The 15,555-nt window shown below is 55.4% G+C and overlaps 1 protein-coding gene and 1 long non-coding RNA gene across 4 annotated transcripts in view; one reads left to right on the top strand and one right to left on the bottom strand.

The window, feature by feature from the left end:
• The window catches only part of EPHB2 (EPH receptor B2), a 176,406-nt gene that overhangs the window by 10,421 nt on the left and 150,430 nt on the right, over positions 1 to 15,555 (bottom strand). The window contains exons 7-9 of one of the 3 annotated variants that reach the window (XM_075994870.1): positions 6,932 to 7,097; positions 4,736 to 4,844; positions 3,870 to 3,934 (exon numbers count right to left, since the gene is read on the bottom strand). In XM_075994870.1, coding sequence (XP_075850985.1) covers positions 3,870 to 3,934; positions 4,736 to 4,844; positions 6,932 to 7,097 — 340 coding nt within the window. Of the gene's footprint in view, positions 1 to 3,869; positions 3,938 to 4,735; positions 4,845 to 6,931; positions 7,098 to 15,555 lie in introns of all 3 variants that reach the window. The other 2 variants (XM_020281000.2, XM_075994868.1) reach the window with 2 other exon arrangements.
• LOC105863536 (uncharacterized) lies at positions 8,501 to 14,682 on the top strand. The gene is made up of 4 exons (XR_012913433.1): positions 8,501 to 8,544; positions 9,054 to 9,124; positions 14,081 to 14,162; positions 14,381 to 14,682. It is a non-coding gene; the product is annotated as an uncharacterized LOC105863536 (long non-coding RNA).

Here is a 15,555-nt window from a genome sequence, read left to right as displayed (position 1 = left end):
ATTCCCATGTGTGTATGCACCTATATTCCACCTGTAATTTTGGGGTGTTCACAGGCCCTTGGAAGCTCTAGGGGTCTATAAGCCCCAAGTTATGAGCGCTTGCTCTAGAATGCTGGCTCTGGAGTACAAACGTGAAGGTGATATATAGTAGATGCTTAATAAACACTTACTGAATGTATGTTCAGTGTGGATTCACTAGGTACCAGGCCCTGTTCTAGGTACTTTATCGTTTTGGATCCAATCACTCCTCCTAACAACCCTACTAGGTAAGTGCTATTATCAGGCGGAACCTTATGAAATTGTCAATATTTGTTTCTGACATACAAAAATAGCAATTTCATTTGGTACAACCCAATATTACCTGTATTTTTCAGATGAGGAAACCGTGGCATAAGAAATGTTACATGATCTACCCATGGGGACATAAACCCAGCTCATAATGGCAGAAGTGGGGTTTGAACCTAGGCTGGCTGCAGAGTCTCCACTTGTAACCACCAGGCTGCAGTTTCTTCTGGGCCCTTCCCCCGTCTGTCTCCTGGGACAGGGGCTGAGCTGCTCCTGGCCAGAGCTTCACACAGGCCCTGGCTCCCAGGGTGAATTTGCTGCACTGAGGTTGGATCGGGACCTGCAGGCAGAGTCTACAGGAATACCCGGCTGTTGCTTGGATGACTTATGCCTGTCACAGCCACTGACTGTCGTCCTGAACTCAAAGGGGAAATTCACGATGAGGAAAGAGGACCCAGGTATGCAGAGTCCCGAGTTTGAATTCTGGTTCTCCTGCTGCTAATGCTCACAAAAAAGCTGCTTTGTGAGTTTGAATCCGGGATCGATCACTGTGGGATCCAGCTGTGTGCCCTTGGGCAGGTCACTCGACCTCTGTGCCTCACTTTTTTCACCCACCAAATGGGTATAATAAACAGTACCTATCGCATAAGGGGACTGCAAGGGTTAAGTGAGCATATCTTGTTCAAGGGTTTAGTATAGCAGTTGGCAAATAGAAAGCACTGAATAATTGTTACCTGTTGCAAACAAGACCTGTCTATTACTAAATATCATTATTACAAAGCACTTGAATATCCCTTACTCCTCACGACCCTGTGAAGGAAGTATCATTCTTGCTACTGCCCACATAAAGATGCCAAAGCTCAGAGGTTTGATGACTTCCCTGAGGTCACCCAGCCGGCCAGTGGCAGAGCAGGGATGAGAAACCAGGTCAGTCCCTCTGGCGCCACATCCGGGCACCAAAGACCGTGGTACTCACTCAGCACCTGCTGAGCAATGGAAAGCACGAGACCATGTGGGTGACTCCAAGCCAATCACACACGTCTCTGGGCCTCAGCTTCCTGCTCTGTCCCGGCCACGCAGGGATGCTGGGCGGCACACAGGGTTGGCAGCACTTTGAAAAGAACAAAGCCCTGCTCAGATCTAATGCTGTGGCTCAGGGTGCAGGGAGTGGGAACTCAGGCTTTAAAATGTGTTGATCTATGAACAAATCCTGGGGTTTATTTTTAAAATAAATCTCACCTATTTTCTTATTACTGACCCACGCTCCAAATAACAATGCTCCCCAATGGCTCCAGGTGACGGAGCACGTGAGCCTATCTTGTTCTAGCTCAGTGGAGTGTAGACAGCATGGGGCAGCTAAGAGTGTGCGCTCTGGGGCCAGATAGCCGGGTTCACACCCTGGCTCCTTCCTGAGCAGCTGTGCAACCTCTGTGCCTCAGTTTCCTCATACTCAAAGTGGGGAAGTATGAGGATGAAATGCATAAATACACATAAAGCATGAAGACGATTCTTGGCACATAGAATGTACTCAGCATATCTAGCTATATTCACGGTCATGATTTTCTTACTTGGGGAGTACGAGGAGGGGACAGGATTTATGACTTTTATTTTTAACCTACAGGTGATTTTTATTTCGGTGCAGTTAAATATGTCCACCTTTTTCTCCCGAACTTTCCATTGCTGTTATGCTTAGAAAGTCCTTTTCCATTTCCATATCCATTAAATAAGTTACCTAAATTATCTTCTAGAAATTTTAATGGTTTAATTATTTTTGCATGTATGTCCGAAACTATTTTTAAACCCAGGAAATTTTGCTTTGGAGCAAGTCTAACCCGGAGGCTTAATATCTAGAACTCCCTGACCCTGCTCTTTTTTGCATACCTCACATCCAATCCTGCAGCAAATCTAGAGGCTCTGTCCTCAAAATATGTCAGAATCCAATGCCTGCCACCATCTCCGCTGCTGCCACTTGGTCTGGTCACTGTCACATATTCCCTGGATCATTCCAACAGCTACTTCACTGGGCTTCCTGTGTCAGCCCCTTCGGTCCATTTTCCATACAGCAGCCAGAGAAGTGCTACCAAGACTGGAACTCAGAGCATGCCGGCTCTGCTCAGAACCTGCTGGCAGCTCCCCATTTCACTCAAGGAAGAGCCAAAGCCCGGCCAAGGCTGGCAGGAATCTGCATGTCGGGCTACCTCATAGCTACCCCACCGCCCTGTTCACTCTGTTCCAGTCACACTGGCCCCTTTGCTGTTCCTGGAACCCGACAGGCACGCTCCAGCCTCCTCCAGCCTCAGGGCCATTGCACCAGCTGTTCCGCCTGCCTGGAATGCTCTTCCCTGGGATACCTCAGAGCAGCTCACTCCCCCAGCTCCTTTGTCTCTTTGTTCAGATAAAACCCTTCCGATGAGCCAGCAACCCACAACTCTCAATCCGTTACCTGTTCCACTGTGCCCCTCTCCACGGCACTTTCATCTTCCAACACGCTACATGCTTTATGAATTTATGACATGTATTTTTATTCCCCGTCTCCCCTTACTAAATCTAAGTTCTTCAAAGGCCGGGACATTTGGTCTGTTTGCTCAGGCATCCCCAGCCCCTAGAACAGGACCTGGCACACATAGTAGACCTACAGATGTGTGACAATTGCAGGGATATGACGATGGCCTTCCTTGCCTGGGGGCAGCCACCTGAGGAACCCCTGAGGTGCCTCACTGAGTACAGTTTGAGAACCTGCATTGGACCATTCCGAATTTCTTTCTGTTGAATCAGCCGAAGTAAGGACTAGGCTCCCCCAGCCCCGAACTCTTACTCCTCGATTGCTAGTTCAGCCAAGGTCAAGTGGAGAGAGGAACCTGTGATCTACTTCTCCCTCTGGCCCTTCAGGAGGGGCGCCTGCTTTGGGGGCGTGTGTGGCACGTACACCCCCAGGCCTGGCCTGACACAGGAGGGGACAGTGGGGAAATGGGGCACGGGGTGGGGGGAAGCGGCCACCAGTGGAGTCCCCGCGGAGGAACGGGGCAGGGGCTGGAGCCAAGGAGAGGAAGGGAGGGAGGAAGGGCTCCCGCTGCCTTTCCCTCGGGCCTCCAGGGCCAGAGCCTGGGGTCCTCACTGTCTCATTCATTCGTTCAATTCGATTCATTTATTTATTCTGCGAATGTGTATCCAGCGCCTGCTACGCGCCGGGCACCGTGCTGGTGCCGGGAGGCAGTCCGGACGTCAGGCACAGTTCCAGGGCTGCAGGGGGCTGCCACGGTGGCAGGGAGACGAGGAAATGCCGCCACAGGTGGCCGGGCCAGCGGGGCTGTGCATGCACAGCTGGGGCCTAAAGCCGGGTGGGGTGGGGTCAGGGCTCTCGGAGGGCTGTGAGGGATGAGGGTGCCTACGGGCCGCGCAGGGGAAGGGAACAGAGCGGTGCGCCAGGCGCAGGCACGGCAGTGCCAGGGCCGAGAGGCCAGCGAGCCTGGCTCATGTCAGTCTGGCTGCAGCACGGGAGGAGGAGGTAAGAGAAGGCTCTGGAGGTCCTGGGGAACCGACAGGGAGGGGCCCAAGGGAGCCAGCCCGCTGGGGTGTGTACGTACTGTGGCCACTGGTGTAGTGCTGCAGCTTGTCCGTGTACTCCGAGTCGGCACGCTCGAACCCCCGTCTTCTGGAACAAGAGCAAAGGGCTGGAGCCACCTGGAGGCACCCAGGGAGCTGGGAGCCACAGTAGGTGACAGGGAGAGAGTGGGCAGACCCTGGAAGCCATGCCCCTTCCAGAGGGCTCCCTGCCTGCCCCTTCTGGCCCTACCTGTCCCTTCTGACCTGTCCTGCCCCAAGTCCAGGCTCACTCTTGCTCCCTCCCCTCTCCAGCCACGCCCCTTGCAAAGAGCACAGTTATGTTCCAGGCCTGGCTCCGGCCCTGAAGCCCCGGGCCTTCTGTCCATCTGTCCATCTGGCCTTCGGGTCTGGTCTGAGTGGGGAACTCAGTAAGGGAGAGAGTCTCTTTTTGCTCTGTGCCCAGCGGAAGTCAGGGAACTGGCCCCACACTCTTGCCTAGCTTGTGCTGTGCAGGCCACTTGGGAGCCTTTCCCCGCCTCCTGACTCAGCCCTCCCCCCTTTCCAGCAGCCTGGCCAGGGGGCCTGAACACGCACAGAAAGCGGGGTGCTCTGTACTCCCCTACGGCCAGCCCCGAAGCTCCCAGCACCCTGCAGTCCCCCTTGCCCACTGTTCTGAGACATTCCTTCGTGCTGAGTGTCAGTGTCTCAGTGCTACCCCTCGGGACGGCGGGCTTGTCAAAGGGGGGAACTTTTAGGCAATGAGAGGCCACTCGATCCGAGTCTCTCCCTGCCCCTGATGATCCTGGGAATGCCCCTTCTGTCCCCCCACTGTTCCGGAATGGCCGAATGGATGGAGAGAGCCTGCCTTGGACAGCCAGGCCTGGAGCAGGCCGGGGCCCCCACCCACCTGTTACACACGATGGCGATGACAACCACAGCAATGAGGAAGACCAGGCCAGCGGCCGAGGAGCCGATGATGAGTGGCAGCTTCTCCTGGATGCTTGTCTGGTACTCGGCTGGGGAGAGAGCACAGCGGGGTGTTCTCAGCCCGGCTCTGGGAGTCCCAACACCTGCCCCCACCTCCCCAGGTCCTGCTGGGTCTCCTGGGATCCCCAGGCTCTACTCCTGTCCCCGACAGAGCACCTGCCACATGCCCGTGTGGAGACCGGGCTGTCACTCACTCACAAGTAACCTTGGACGAACTGCTCCAACCCTCAATTTCTCATCTATAAAATGGGCGTAATAATACCCGCATCTCGATGTTGGTGTGAAAACCAACAGTGGCAATAGCTGATACACACAGAGGCAGGGACAAATGCAGACTGGAGCCAGCCCCCTGGCTGTGAGTCCCGATGGCGTCACTTACTGTCTGTGTGAACTCTTTGTGCCTCAATTTCCTTATCTGTAAAATGGGCAGAATACTAGTTCTCCTCTCCTAGGATTGCTGTGTAAAGCACTTAGAACAACACCTGGCATCTAGCAAGCACTCAATAAATATGAACTATTACTGTTACTGTTTCATGTGACAATCACTGTGCTAAGTATGTTACGTATCTTGTTTGAGTCTCAGAACAGTCCCATGATGTACTTCCTATGCACACCTCATCTTGCAGATGAGGAAACCGAGCTTAGTGAGGTCGTGATTGGCCTCAGGTCACGCACACTTAGGAAGTGGCCCCAAAGCCAGCACTTGAACCCGGGTCTGCTGGGGATTGACCCAAAGCTGGGATTTAAATGAGATGATGCATAAGGTGCACTTGGCATTGGCCTGGCTCTTTGAAACCACTCGGTCCATTCTCAATGCCATTGCCACCATCGTCATTTTAAATTTCATTACTTTCACTTCTGATCTGCCCCCTGACCGTACCGGGAGCGTGTCAAGGTCAGGGACAAGGTCAGCTCTGGGTCCTTAGCACCTACACACGGTGTGGCAAACGGCAGGGCCCCGGCACACATTTGCTGAATTAATAAAGAAGAGATCTTGGAAGAGGCCCCCAGTTCCCAGGGCTTAGACAGGAGGAAACAGCTGGCCACGGGGAAGAGGGAGATTTTACAAAGGAGGTGAGTGCTGGAGGAGACGGCGGAGCCCTGGGGAGGATTTCTGGGATAAGACAAGAATTCAGGAGCCTCTGAAATGTTCAACCAGATGAAGGCCAAGGCCCGTGCCCAGTGGCTGTCCGCAGATGCTGGGAATCTGGTCACAGGTAAAGCTGCCCTGGAGCTTGGCTGGCTGGTGAAAGGGCTCCCAGACTCACAGCAGTGACAGCATGACATAACTGCGACTTGGTGAGCGCTAACTGTGTGTGGGACCTAGTGCTCCCCCTGTGCTAGGTCCCTCATTTTATACTAGTTGGATAATGACAGTGATGATGAGATTGTTGTTGTCGCCCCCATTTACGGATGAAAAAACTGAGGGTCGCAGAAGTAAGGTGACTTATTCGGGGCCACATAGTTAGGGCTGAATCAGTAATGGAACTCCCATCTGTCTGGCTTCAGAGCTTATACTCCTTAAATTATGCTGGTCCTTCAAGATTATTAGAGCAGGAATGGCGCTTAGAGACCATGTGGTCCCAGAGAGGGAAACACAAAGCACATGGGCTGCAACCTCCCATTCCCTTGCCTAGAGCAGACATTACTAATCCATCCCAGCAGTTCTTCCTGCTGAACTCAGACAGGGCTTCAGAATCCTTCTCAATCCAACTGCAAGTCTTTGGAGTTGTGTATGGAGAAAATACGTTCACTCTCTCAGACTGAATACGACGCTTTCCTTTTATAGATGAGAAAAATTTGGAGCAGGGAATGAGAGTGACTTGCTCAGTGTGGTTCTGCAAGTTAGAGCTGAGCCCCCCCCAGAATCCTGGCTGACACGATGGCCACGGAGGAGTCCCCATCTTTTCTGGGCCACAGAAACAAGCCCCTCTCTATGGCTGTGCAGTCTGTACTGTGCACAAAAGTCTGCAGCCAGGAGGGAGGGAGGTCCCACGTCTAGAGGAGGGGGTGCCTTTTCTGATCTGCACGAAGGCGCTTCGTAGGAATGGTGGCCCTCGAGTTTGCTCTGCGTGTGGAGTCAGTGCCCTGCTCTTGCCCGCCGGGCTCTGCTCACCTTCCGTCATGGTCTGGAAGTACATCTTGCCACTGTAGCGCCCATAGCCCGCCACGGTGCGCGCCCGCACCTGGAAGACATAGATGGCGCCGGCTTTGAGGCCCTGCACAGTGGCCGTGTTGGTGGGGCTTTTTATGGCTGTGGCGTTGTACTCACTGAGTTCCTGCTGAGGGACAGAGAACGAGGTTAGTGAGGTTGTGGCCCACGGTGGCCCGGAGCCCACTGCCCGCTCCTGCCGCGTTGGGGCACGTCCGGTCACTCGATACACATCTGTGCTTCCTAATACTTCACTCCCTCCCTGTGACAGAATCCCACGCCCGTGCCTTTTGCCCGGCGACTTGGCAACGCTTCCCACCAAAGTAGGCAGAGTACATTTCCCTGCCTCGTGGATGTTGGATTTGTCCACGTGACTTGTGCTGGCCACTGGAATGTTCTAGCAGACACGACCCAACCAGGGGCTTTGCGTGTGCCTGTGGTTTGGCTTGGCCTCTTGTGCTTCTGCCGTCTGCCCTGGGTAACAGCTGGCTCTAGAATGACAGACACGTGGAGACCCTGACCCAACTCCTAGGCTGGAACAGGGCCACCCCAGTTGACTCACAGACAGAAACCCCTGAGCAAGAAAAGTAGCCACTTGTTGTGACAAGCTATTGGATCTGGGGGGACTGTTTTGCAGCGTTATCTTGGTGACAGCTGACTGACACACACGTATCGAGTGGTCACTGTGTGCAGACCCTGAGGACTAGACTGTGAGTTCCTGGAGACCGCAGGGAGAGGGCACACCTCATTCAGGTCTGCATGCCCCTCCCTGCCCCTCCCTGTTTAACTCTTGATGAGTTAAATGGAAGGACGCCCTCTCATCCTCAGCACACATGTGTGAAGCAAGAACTAAGGCCCAGAAATGGAAAGTGATGCTCAAAGTCACACGTATCAGTTGGTGGCTGCTTTGGGACTCAACACCAGGCTCTTGCATGGAGCCACTCCTAACGTCCACACCTTTGGGTACCCGGAACTAATGGGTACTAAGGGTACTAATGTCCCTAAGTACCCTTTGGGTACTAAGGGAACTAATGTCCCTTCTTTTGCAAGATGAAGAACACTAATCCTGGCCTCCCCAGTACTGCCTAGGGTCACCGTGGGTCTGGGCCGGGACAAAGACCCAGCTGCTGTGGTGACAGTGACATGGTTGGGTTGGATACCGATGATGCTCGTTCGGGCACCTGTCAGCCACCTGGCAGACCTTTCTCAAAGACCCTTTTTGTACTAGGCCTGAGCCAGGCACTGGGGTCCCACAGGGAACAGGCCCTGGCCTTGGGGAGCCCAGTTCGGGAAAGCAAGCAGCATGGGGATCCCAATCCTTTGAAGATCATGACACTCTGATGCTGAGAAGCTGATGAAAATCTGTGAACTCTTATCCAGAAACACACACATAATCATCACGCCGAGCATGTACCTATCATGGGGCACACAGAGCCCGTGAAAACCCTCCTGAACATTAAAGCTCAGTGTGAGTGATGCCGTTACAGGCATCATAGTGCAGAGGTTGAGGTCACACACTGGAGCCAGACTCCTGGCTTCAAGTCCTGGCTCACTGCTTATTACCTCTGCGACCTTGGGTGAGCTCCTTAACATCTATGTCTTCATCCATAAAATGGGGCTAGGAATAGGAGCCGCCTCAAAGCGCTCTTTAGAGGATACGATAAATCGATATGTACAAAACGCTCACACTGGCAGGGTAAGCACAGTGGGCCTGTGACCTGGTCTGGGTGGGGGCCATCAGGTGAAGCTGGGGAGAGCTCCCTGGCAAGAGAGGGGCACTGGACTGGAATCTTAAAGAACAAATAGGGCTGGGTGTGATCCAAGGCAGGAGGATTGCTTGAGGCCAGGAGTTCTAGACCAGACTGGGCAACATAGCAAGACCCCCATCTCTACAGGAAAATAAAATAATAGTTGGGTATGGTGGTGAGCACCTGTAGTCCTAGTCACTCAGGAGGCTGATCTGGGAGGATCACTTGAGCCAGATCATAGCTCACTCAAGGCTGCAGTGAGCTATGATCATGCCATTGCATTCTGACCTGGGTGACATAGCAATACCCTGTTTTTTCCTTACTTTTTTTAAAAAAAGGACAAGTAGGAGTCACCCAGGCAAAGAAGGGTATTCCTGACACAAGGAGCAGCAGGTTCAAAGGCAAGGAGGTGAGAAGAAGCTTGGGATGGGGGGGGCTAGAGAGGGGACTGACCTGCGAGTGTGTCTCCCCACCCCCACACTGGGGGAGGCAGGGATGGCTGGTGTGGGGCAGCAGCAGACAGGAAATCCCTTTTGCTGCGACAGACCACCTGCCCCCTCCTCCAGGAAGCCTCCTTGACTTCCCAGCCAGATGTGTCTCTCCCTTCCCTGAGCCCAGAGCACTTGCTGGGGGTGTTGTAGTGGGAGGTTCCTGCCACGTCCCCTCACCTGGGGCGGAGGCTCCTCTTGCGCCCTGGACTGTAGGCTCACGAGGGAGGGCCATGCCCAACCCCCTGTACCAGGCACAGGGCCCTGCAGAGTCCCTCCCGATGCCCACGGGCGGAGGCTGACCCCTTAGCCTGGCAGTCCAGACCGGGCATGGCATGCCCTCTGCCAGGCTGTCCTGCCACGTCCGCAGTGTCCTTTGGGCTCCAGCCATCCCCAGCTCCCTCCCCTCGCTTGGCAGGGCTGCCGGATTTAGAAATTAAAATTCAGGATGCTGCTCAGTTAAATTTAAATTTCAGATCAATGACAAATAATTTCTAGTATAAATATACCCCACGAAACATTTGGGGCACACTTATACTAAAAATAAATTTTTTAAAATTTAAATTTAATCTCACGTTCTGCATTTTATCTTGCAACCCTACCTTTCCTGGACACTCTGAGCTTTTGCGAGCACTGTTGCCACTGTCTGAAATACCCTTTGCTCACCTGTCTGGCGGTTCCCTACTCGTCATTCAAGGCTCAGCACAAGTGCCACCTCTGCTGGGGACACTTCCCAGATGTCCCAGCCAGGGGCTGCAGGTCTGCTGTCTCCTCTCCCACTGACTGTTCTGATGATGTGGGTTCCCTGAGAGCAGGGACCATGTCTTGTTCATCTCTGGACCCCCAGGCTTGGCACACAGTAGGTGCTCACTAACTACTCACATAATGAATGAACATTAAACCAGTCTTCAAAAAAAAAAAAAATCTACAAAACCTGGGCTGCAGTACCAGACTTGACCATCGGGTGCCGCTGTCCAACATGGTATCTGCTCTGGCTTGACTAGGGGTTCGGTTCTGCGCCCTGGGCAGGTGCCCACACCGGGATGCTGAAGGTTTTGCGTTCCTGATCATACAGGGGACATGAGAAGTAATTGCTGGTGCCATAGATGCCTCGGGAGACTGAGGAACCACCTTATGCAGAGCCCTTCTCTAAAGCGGGGTGCAGCAGAGCAGAGGATTGAAGCTCCGTCCTGTGACCCGCCCAGTTCTTCCCCTCAACTGCACTGTGACCGTGGGGAAGACCCCTCACTCCCTTGATCCCGTTTTCTATCCCGGAAAATGGAACAATAAACGCCAATCTCTAGGGCTGTCGTGAAGATCAAGTTCGACCAGGTAGTGCCTGGCACGCTGGAGAAGCTCTGGAGACACCAGTTCCCTCCGGCTCCTGTCTCTGGAGTGCCTTTACCGCAGCAGTGATTAAACACCAAGGGGCGACGGGAGCAAACTCAGCATGAGATCCGCCAGTCAGCCGCAGTCTCAGCCCTTGCCTGGAACTTAGGGCCAGTGAGGCGCTGGGTACGTGCCTTAAGCCTTCCGAGCCTCAGTTTACTCATCTCTAAAGTGGGATCGCACCAGTAGGTATCACACAGGGTGGTTGTGGGGACTCAGTAGCAAAATAGGGGTAAGGCTTTCAGCACAGGCTTTAGCACACGTAAGGACCTAATAAACGCTGGCTATCACCATCATCGTCACCATCAACACCTGATCAAGCAAGCCCTCACCGATGTTCACTAAATGGATGAATGAATGCAAAAGTGAATGAATGAGTGGACAAATCTGTCCAGGTTGGTCCTGCTCCAGGGATGCCGGGCACCAACCTGAATACAGCCCAGACTGTCTCGGTTCACCACTCTCACTCACCCCAGCTTTGCTCCCTCTGCCTGGGATGTCCTAACCCTGCACTTCTACCCATAGACATTTCTGTTGAATAAACGCTGAAATCCACGTGGCCCACAAGAGCCCATCGACCACAGGCGGCCTTAGAGTGACTCTTCTCCCGGAGCTCTTGGGGGGCCAAGGGGAGCCAGAGCCTGTGTGCTTGGGGGTAGCTGCCAAAGGAGGCCACCTCCCCCAGGACGCCGGAACCGACGGAAACAGCCAGCCCCGGGTCTGCAGCGAGGCCAACGCCAGGAGCCTTCCGGCAAGGTGACAGTCAGCCCTGGGCAGGCTGGGAAATCCCGGTGGAGCTGGGGAGAGGCCAAACGGAGAGCCCTGCTCCCAAAGAGCCCTTTCTAACGGAGGCAGGAGGAGCAGGAAGGAGGTGGGGGGGCCCAGGCGGGCTCGCAGGGCTCAGTACCCGACGCCCCTTCCTAGAAGCCTGGAGTGCAGGGAAGGCATGAATGGCAGCGCCGGGAGGACTCCTGCCGTAGGTGGGAGCCGCTGTGGACGCGTCAGAATAAATCTCCCACGTGCAGCCTGGCTGCTCCTCCCTGATGGAGGGGTCAGAGGTGGTGGCCGGGACGTCACAGCCTTGTGTGAGAGGTCACGGACAGAAACCGCTCCTAGTCCTCCTCCACCCCCTCTGCCTGCACCTCCCCTGGCACTTCCATCAGCTCTGCTTCCTCTGCTCGGTCACCCTCTGCACACTGCCCGGCTGCTCCTAGCTGCCCGCCCTGACGCCCCGCCCCCACCAACCCCAGCGAGCACCTGACAAGTCGCAAACGCACATCTGCCCCAGGAAAAGGAGCCCTATCCTCCGGGAGTCGCCTTCACATCTCCCTGGTCCCCTGGCCTCTAAAATATTGCATCTGTCGGTGCCTTGCCGTCTCTGCTGCCAACACCCCTGGCCCATGCCACCATCGATTCTCACTTGGTGTCCCATGACGGCCCACCACAGGGTCTCCTTGGAGCTCCAGGTCCCCGGCAGTCTATTCTCCGCACAGCAAACTACAGGGATCTTTAAAGCAATCTGAGTCAGACTGCATCATTCTAGAACTTTCCCAACACACTGTAAATCGAATCCAGACTTCCAAGGCTGGAAGGCGCACCACAACTCGGCCCTGCCTCCCTCTCCTGCCTCCTCCCCTGCTGTTCCCCCTTGCTCATGTTGTGCTTGCAACACTTGCCTTCTCTGTGCCCTGAGTGCAGCCTGCACATCCCTGCCCCAGGGCCTTTGAACATGCTGCTCCTCCTGCCCAGAATGACTGCCGGCATCACAGGTCTGTCTGCCGAACTCCTGGCATCTTTCAAGGATCAGCTCAAACGTCACTGAGTGAAGACTTCCCCTCACCCACGCCAGGATTGCAGGCCCCCTGTTGGTACCCCCGTGGGACCTTTGTGGGCCCCTCTGTGGCAGCGTCACACCTTGTCTCATGGCTGTCAGTGTCTGAGCCTGTCTTTTTCCCTGGACTGTCAAGTCCTCTGGGCCATCTGGTCGCTCTCTATATCCCCAGTACCCAGCTTATGGCCAGGCCCAAAGCTGGTGACAGTGAAAGTCGAGTGAACTGGTGTCCACCTCCCCCGGCAGATGCCACGCTGTCCCCTCTGCACCCCAGGCCCTGGGGGAGGCGCTGGCAGAGTGAGGCCACGTCTCATCATGGCTGTCCCTCAGCCCGCTGTGCCCTCAGCCCTGCTCCTCTTGCTCTGTCAGAATCTTTAGGGTCCCCAATCTATGCTTAAAATTCTCCATGTCCAGGCCTGGTCCTGTCTACTCTTAACAGTCATTCCAGAAAAAACTGGGAAAACACTGGGAGGCAGAAGAGCCAGGCCAAGAGCAAGAGCACAGGTCCAAATCCTTGCTGGGCACTCCCGGAGAAGTCACATAACTTCCCTGTGCCTCAGTTTCCCCTCCACTCAGTGGGGTGAAGAGGACGGATGAGATGCGGGGGCAACGTGCCTAGCACACAGTGAGCGCTTGTGAAATGTGCGCAGGTGGTGACCTCCGCTGTGGAGCCTGCGGCCCCGCCAGCCCCGGCAGGGCCTGGGGACGCTCGGGCAGCGGCAGGAAGTAGGACAGAGCTACCTCTCGGTTCACACCTCCGCCAGCGTCCTCAGGGCTGCCCTCGGTGGTAGGAAATGGGTCGCAGGCGGGACCCGCGCTGGGATTCCTCATTTCCGTTCCCGGTCTTTGGGGACAAACATTTTCAGTTTCATTTAATCACAAAGCTTCTTAATTAGGTTTTTTTTTTTTTTTTTTTCCTTTTTGAGTTCTGAGTTGCTAAGCCGGCCCTGCTGGCAGGAGCAGAAACGCCACCCAGGACACCTGGCTCCTTCAGGGCCACCACCAGGGCCCGGCGAGGGGTGAGGCGGGGGCCTCACACCAGCCGCGGCTCAGGTGGTCACTTCCTGAGTCATCCAACAGACACCTCCTGCGTACCTGCTGTGTGCCAGGTGTTGGGGACACAGCAGAGGTACCAGCAAGGTCTCCACCCTCAAGGAACTAACTATCTAGCTCAAAGCAGAAATAGTACATATCTAATTACTTCATAACATTTAAAGAATTATAATTGTGATATACGCTATGCAGAAAGGTGAGGTGCAAGGAGAAGATAAAATATGGGTCCTGGATGGGGGTCTGGGCAGTGAGGGGGGCTTCCCCAGCAAGTGACATTTCTCAGGGAAGGCTGAGTCGCAGCTGGCCAGGTGGAGTGAGGGGCAGGGAGTGGTCTGGACGGAAGGGATCCATCCATCCATCTATACACCCACCCATCCATCTATCCATCCACCCATCCATCCATCCATCCATCCATCCATCCATCCATCCATCCATCCATCCATCCATCCATCCATCCACCCAATCCATCCATCTACCCATCCATCCATCCATCCACCCACCCACCCACCCATCCATCCATCCATCTATCCAGTCATCCAACCGCCCATTCAGGTCTCTCTTTCGTCCGAAGTCTCCATCACTCACTTCTCATTCATTCATTCAGGTCACTCATTCGGTGCCCACAGCCTGCACTGCTTTAAGAGAGGGGCAGAGTCCAGGGAAGAAGACGCCCGCACCTGGCGGAGGTGACATTGGGTGGGACCCTGAAGATTCGGACGGCAGAGAGGAGGGGAGGGTGGAGGGAAGAGTGTGGGCAGCAAGGTGGGCAGGTGGGGGCTGGGCGTGAGGCCCCAGGGGTGTTGAGGGGCTCTCTGCAGAGTGGTTTGCAGGGGCTGGGGCACAGGCCACAGGAAGGGACGTGTCCTCTTATTCATTCAGCCAACGCTGACCAAGTGTCCCCTAGGTGGCTGGAGAGATGGAGGCGAATGGAGAAACGTGGCCCTGACCTCAGAACCATGAGAGGAGGGGACGAGCACACCATGGCGAGGCGCTGGCTCAGGCTGGGGGAGTGCTTGAGGAGCTCCCGAGACCCCCCGCGGCTAGCCGATCCAGCAGTCAGCAGAGCGCCCGGCCCGGCTGGGCCTCAGAGAGTGGGACGGGCGGGACTGTCTCCACCTCTCTTCTGCTCAGCCTCTAGGGAGAGCCTGTCCAGTCACTTCTGGTTCCCAGGCGCTTGCCCTCAACTAAAGGCCTTCCTATCAGTCATTTACACCTTAGTCTGAATGGAAGCCCAGTGACACCATTCCCAGGGGCCTCTGCAGCCTCTGTGGCTGTTTGGTGCCTCAGGGAAGAGGGAAGAGGAGTCATTGTTCAGAGGAGAGGCTTTCTGTGGCCTCTGAGGTCCAGGCGTGTGGTGGCCAGCTTCTCCATCTTTCTCCCAGCCCCCGTGTCTTGCGGCCCCACGTGGACCTGGCCTTACGTCCTGCTGCCCCTGCCCGCCGAGCAGCAGGCAGGGCAGGGGAGCAAGGAGAGGCAGGCACTCTCGCCTCTGCCGAGGGCCGGGTACCGTGCTGGGCGCCACACCTGCCTTTTCTCCTCCACCTGCACAGCCACCCACAAGGGACAGGTCCTATTTGCAGGTGACACAGGTGGACACCAGGGCTCAGAGGGAGAAAGACGCCTGCCCAAAGTCACACAGCCGGGCAAGGATGGAGCTGGGATTTGAACCTATGGCTTCGCTCCTAGTCCAGTGCTCCGGTTGCAGCAGGGGCTTCCAACCTTGGGTCCCGGAAGGGAGGGATGAGGGTCTGATTGAAAACTGGGCCCAGAGCGGCGCGGGAGGAGGCTGCGGCCCTCACCCTGCACGGACCTCTCGAGCCCTTTCACACCCTGCTGAAGGACAGGGACGACTTAGCACTTAGTAAGTGCAACTTTTTGGAAAACCAGTCTTACTGCATCGGGCCGCTGAAGGTAGGATGAAAGGGGTGTTGGTGGGGAAAGGATGTGACTGTCGCATTCTCCCGAGATCACTGCTGGATCCCCGGGCGAGACCAGCAAGACTCAGAGAGGTCAAGGCACCCGCCCGGGGTCTCCCAGCCAGGGAGGGCTGGAGCCAGACCGGGCCCGGGCGGCCTGACT

The sequence above is a fragment of the Microcebus murinus genome, chromosome 2 (assembly GCF_040939455.1).
Source record: "Microcebus murinus isolate Inina chromosome 2, M.murinus_Inina_mat1.0, whole genome shotgun sequence".
NCBI lineage: Eukaryota > Metazoa > Chordata > Mammalia > Primates > Cheirogaleidae > Microcebus > Microcebus murinus.
The sequence above is the reverse complement of the archived record's forward strand: the minus strand, read 5'-3'. Positions and strand labels throughout refer to the sequence as shown.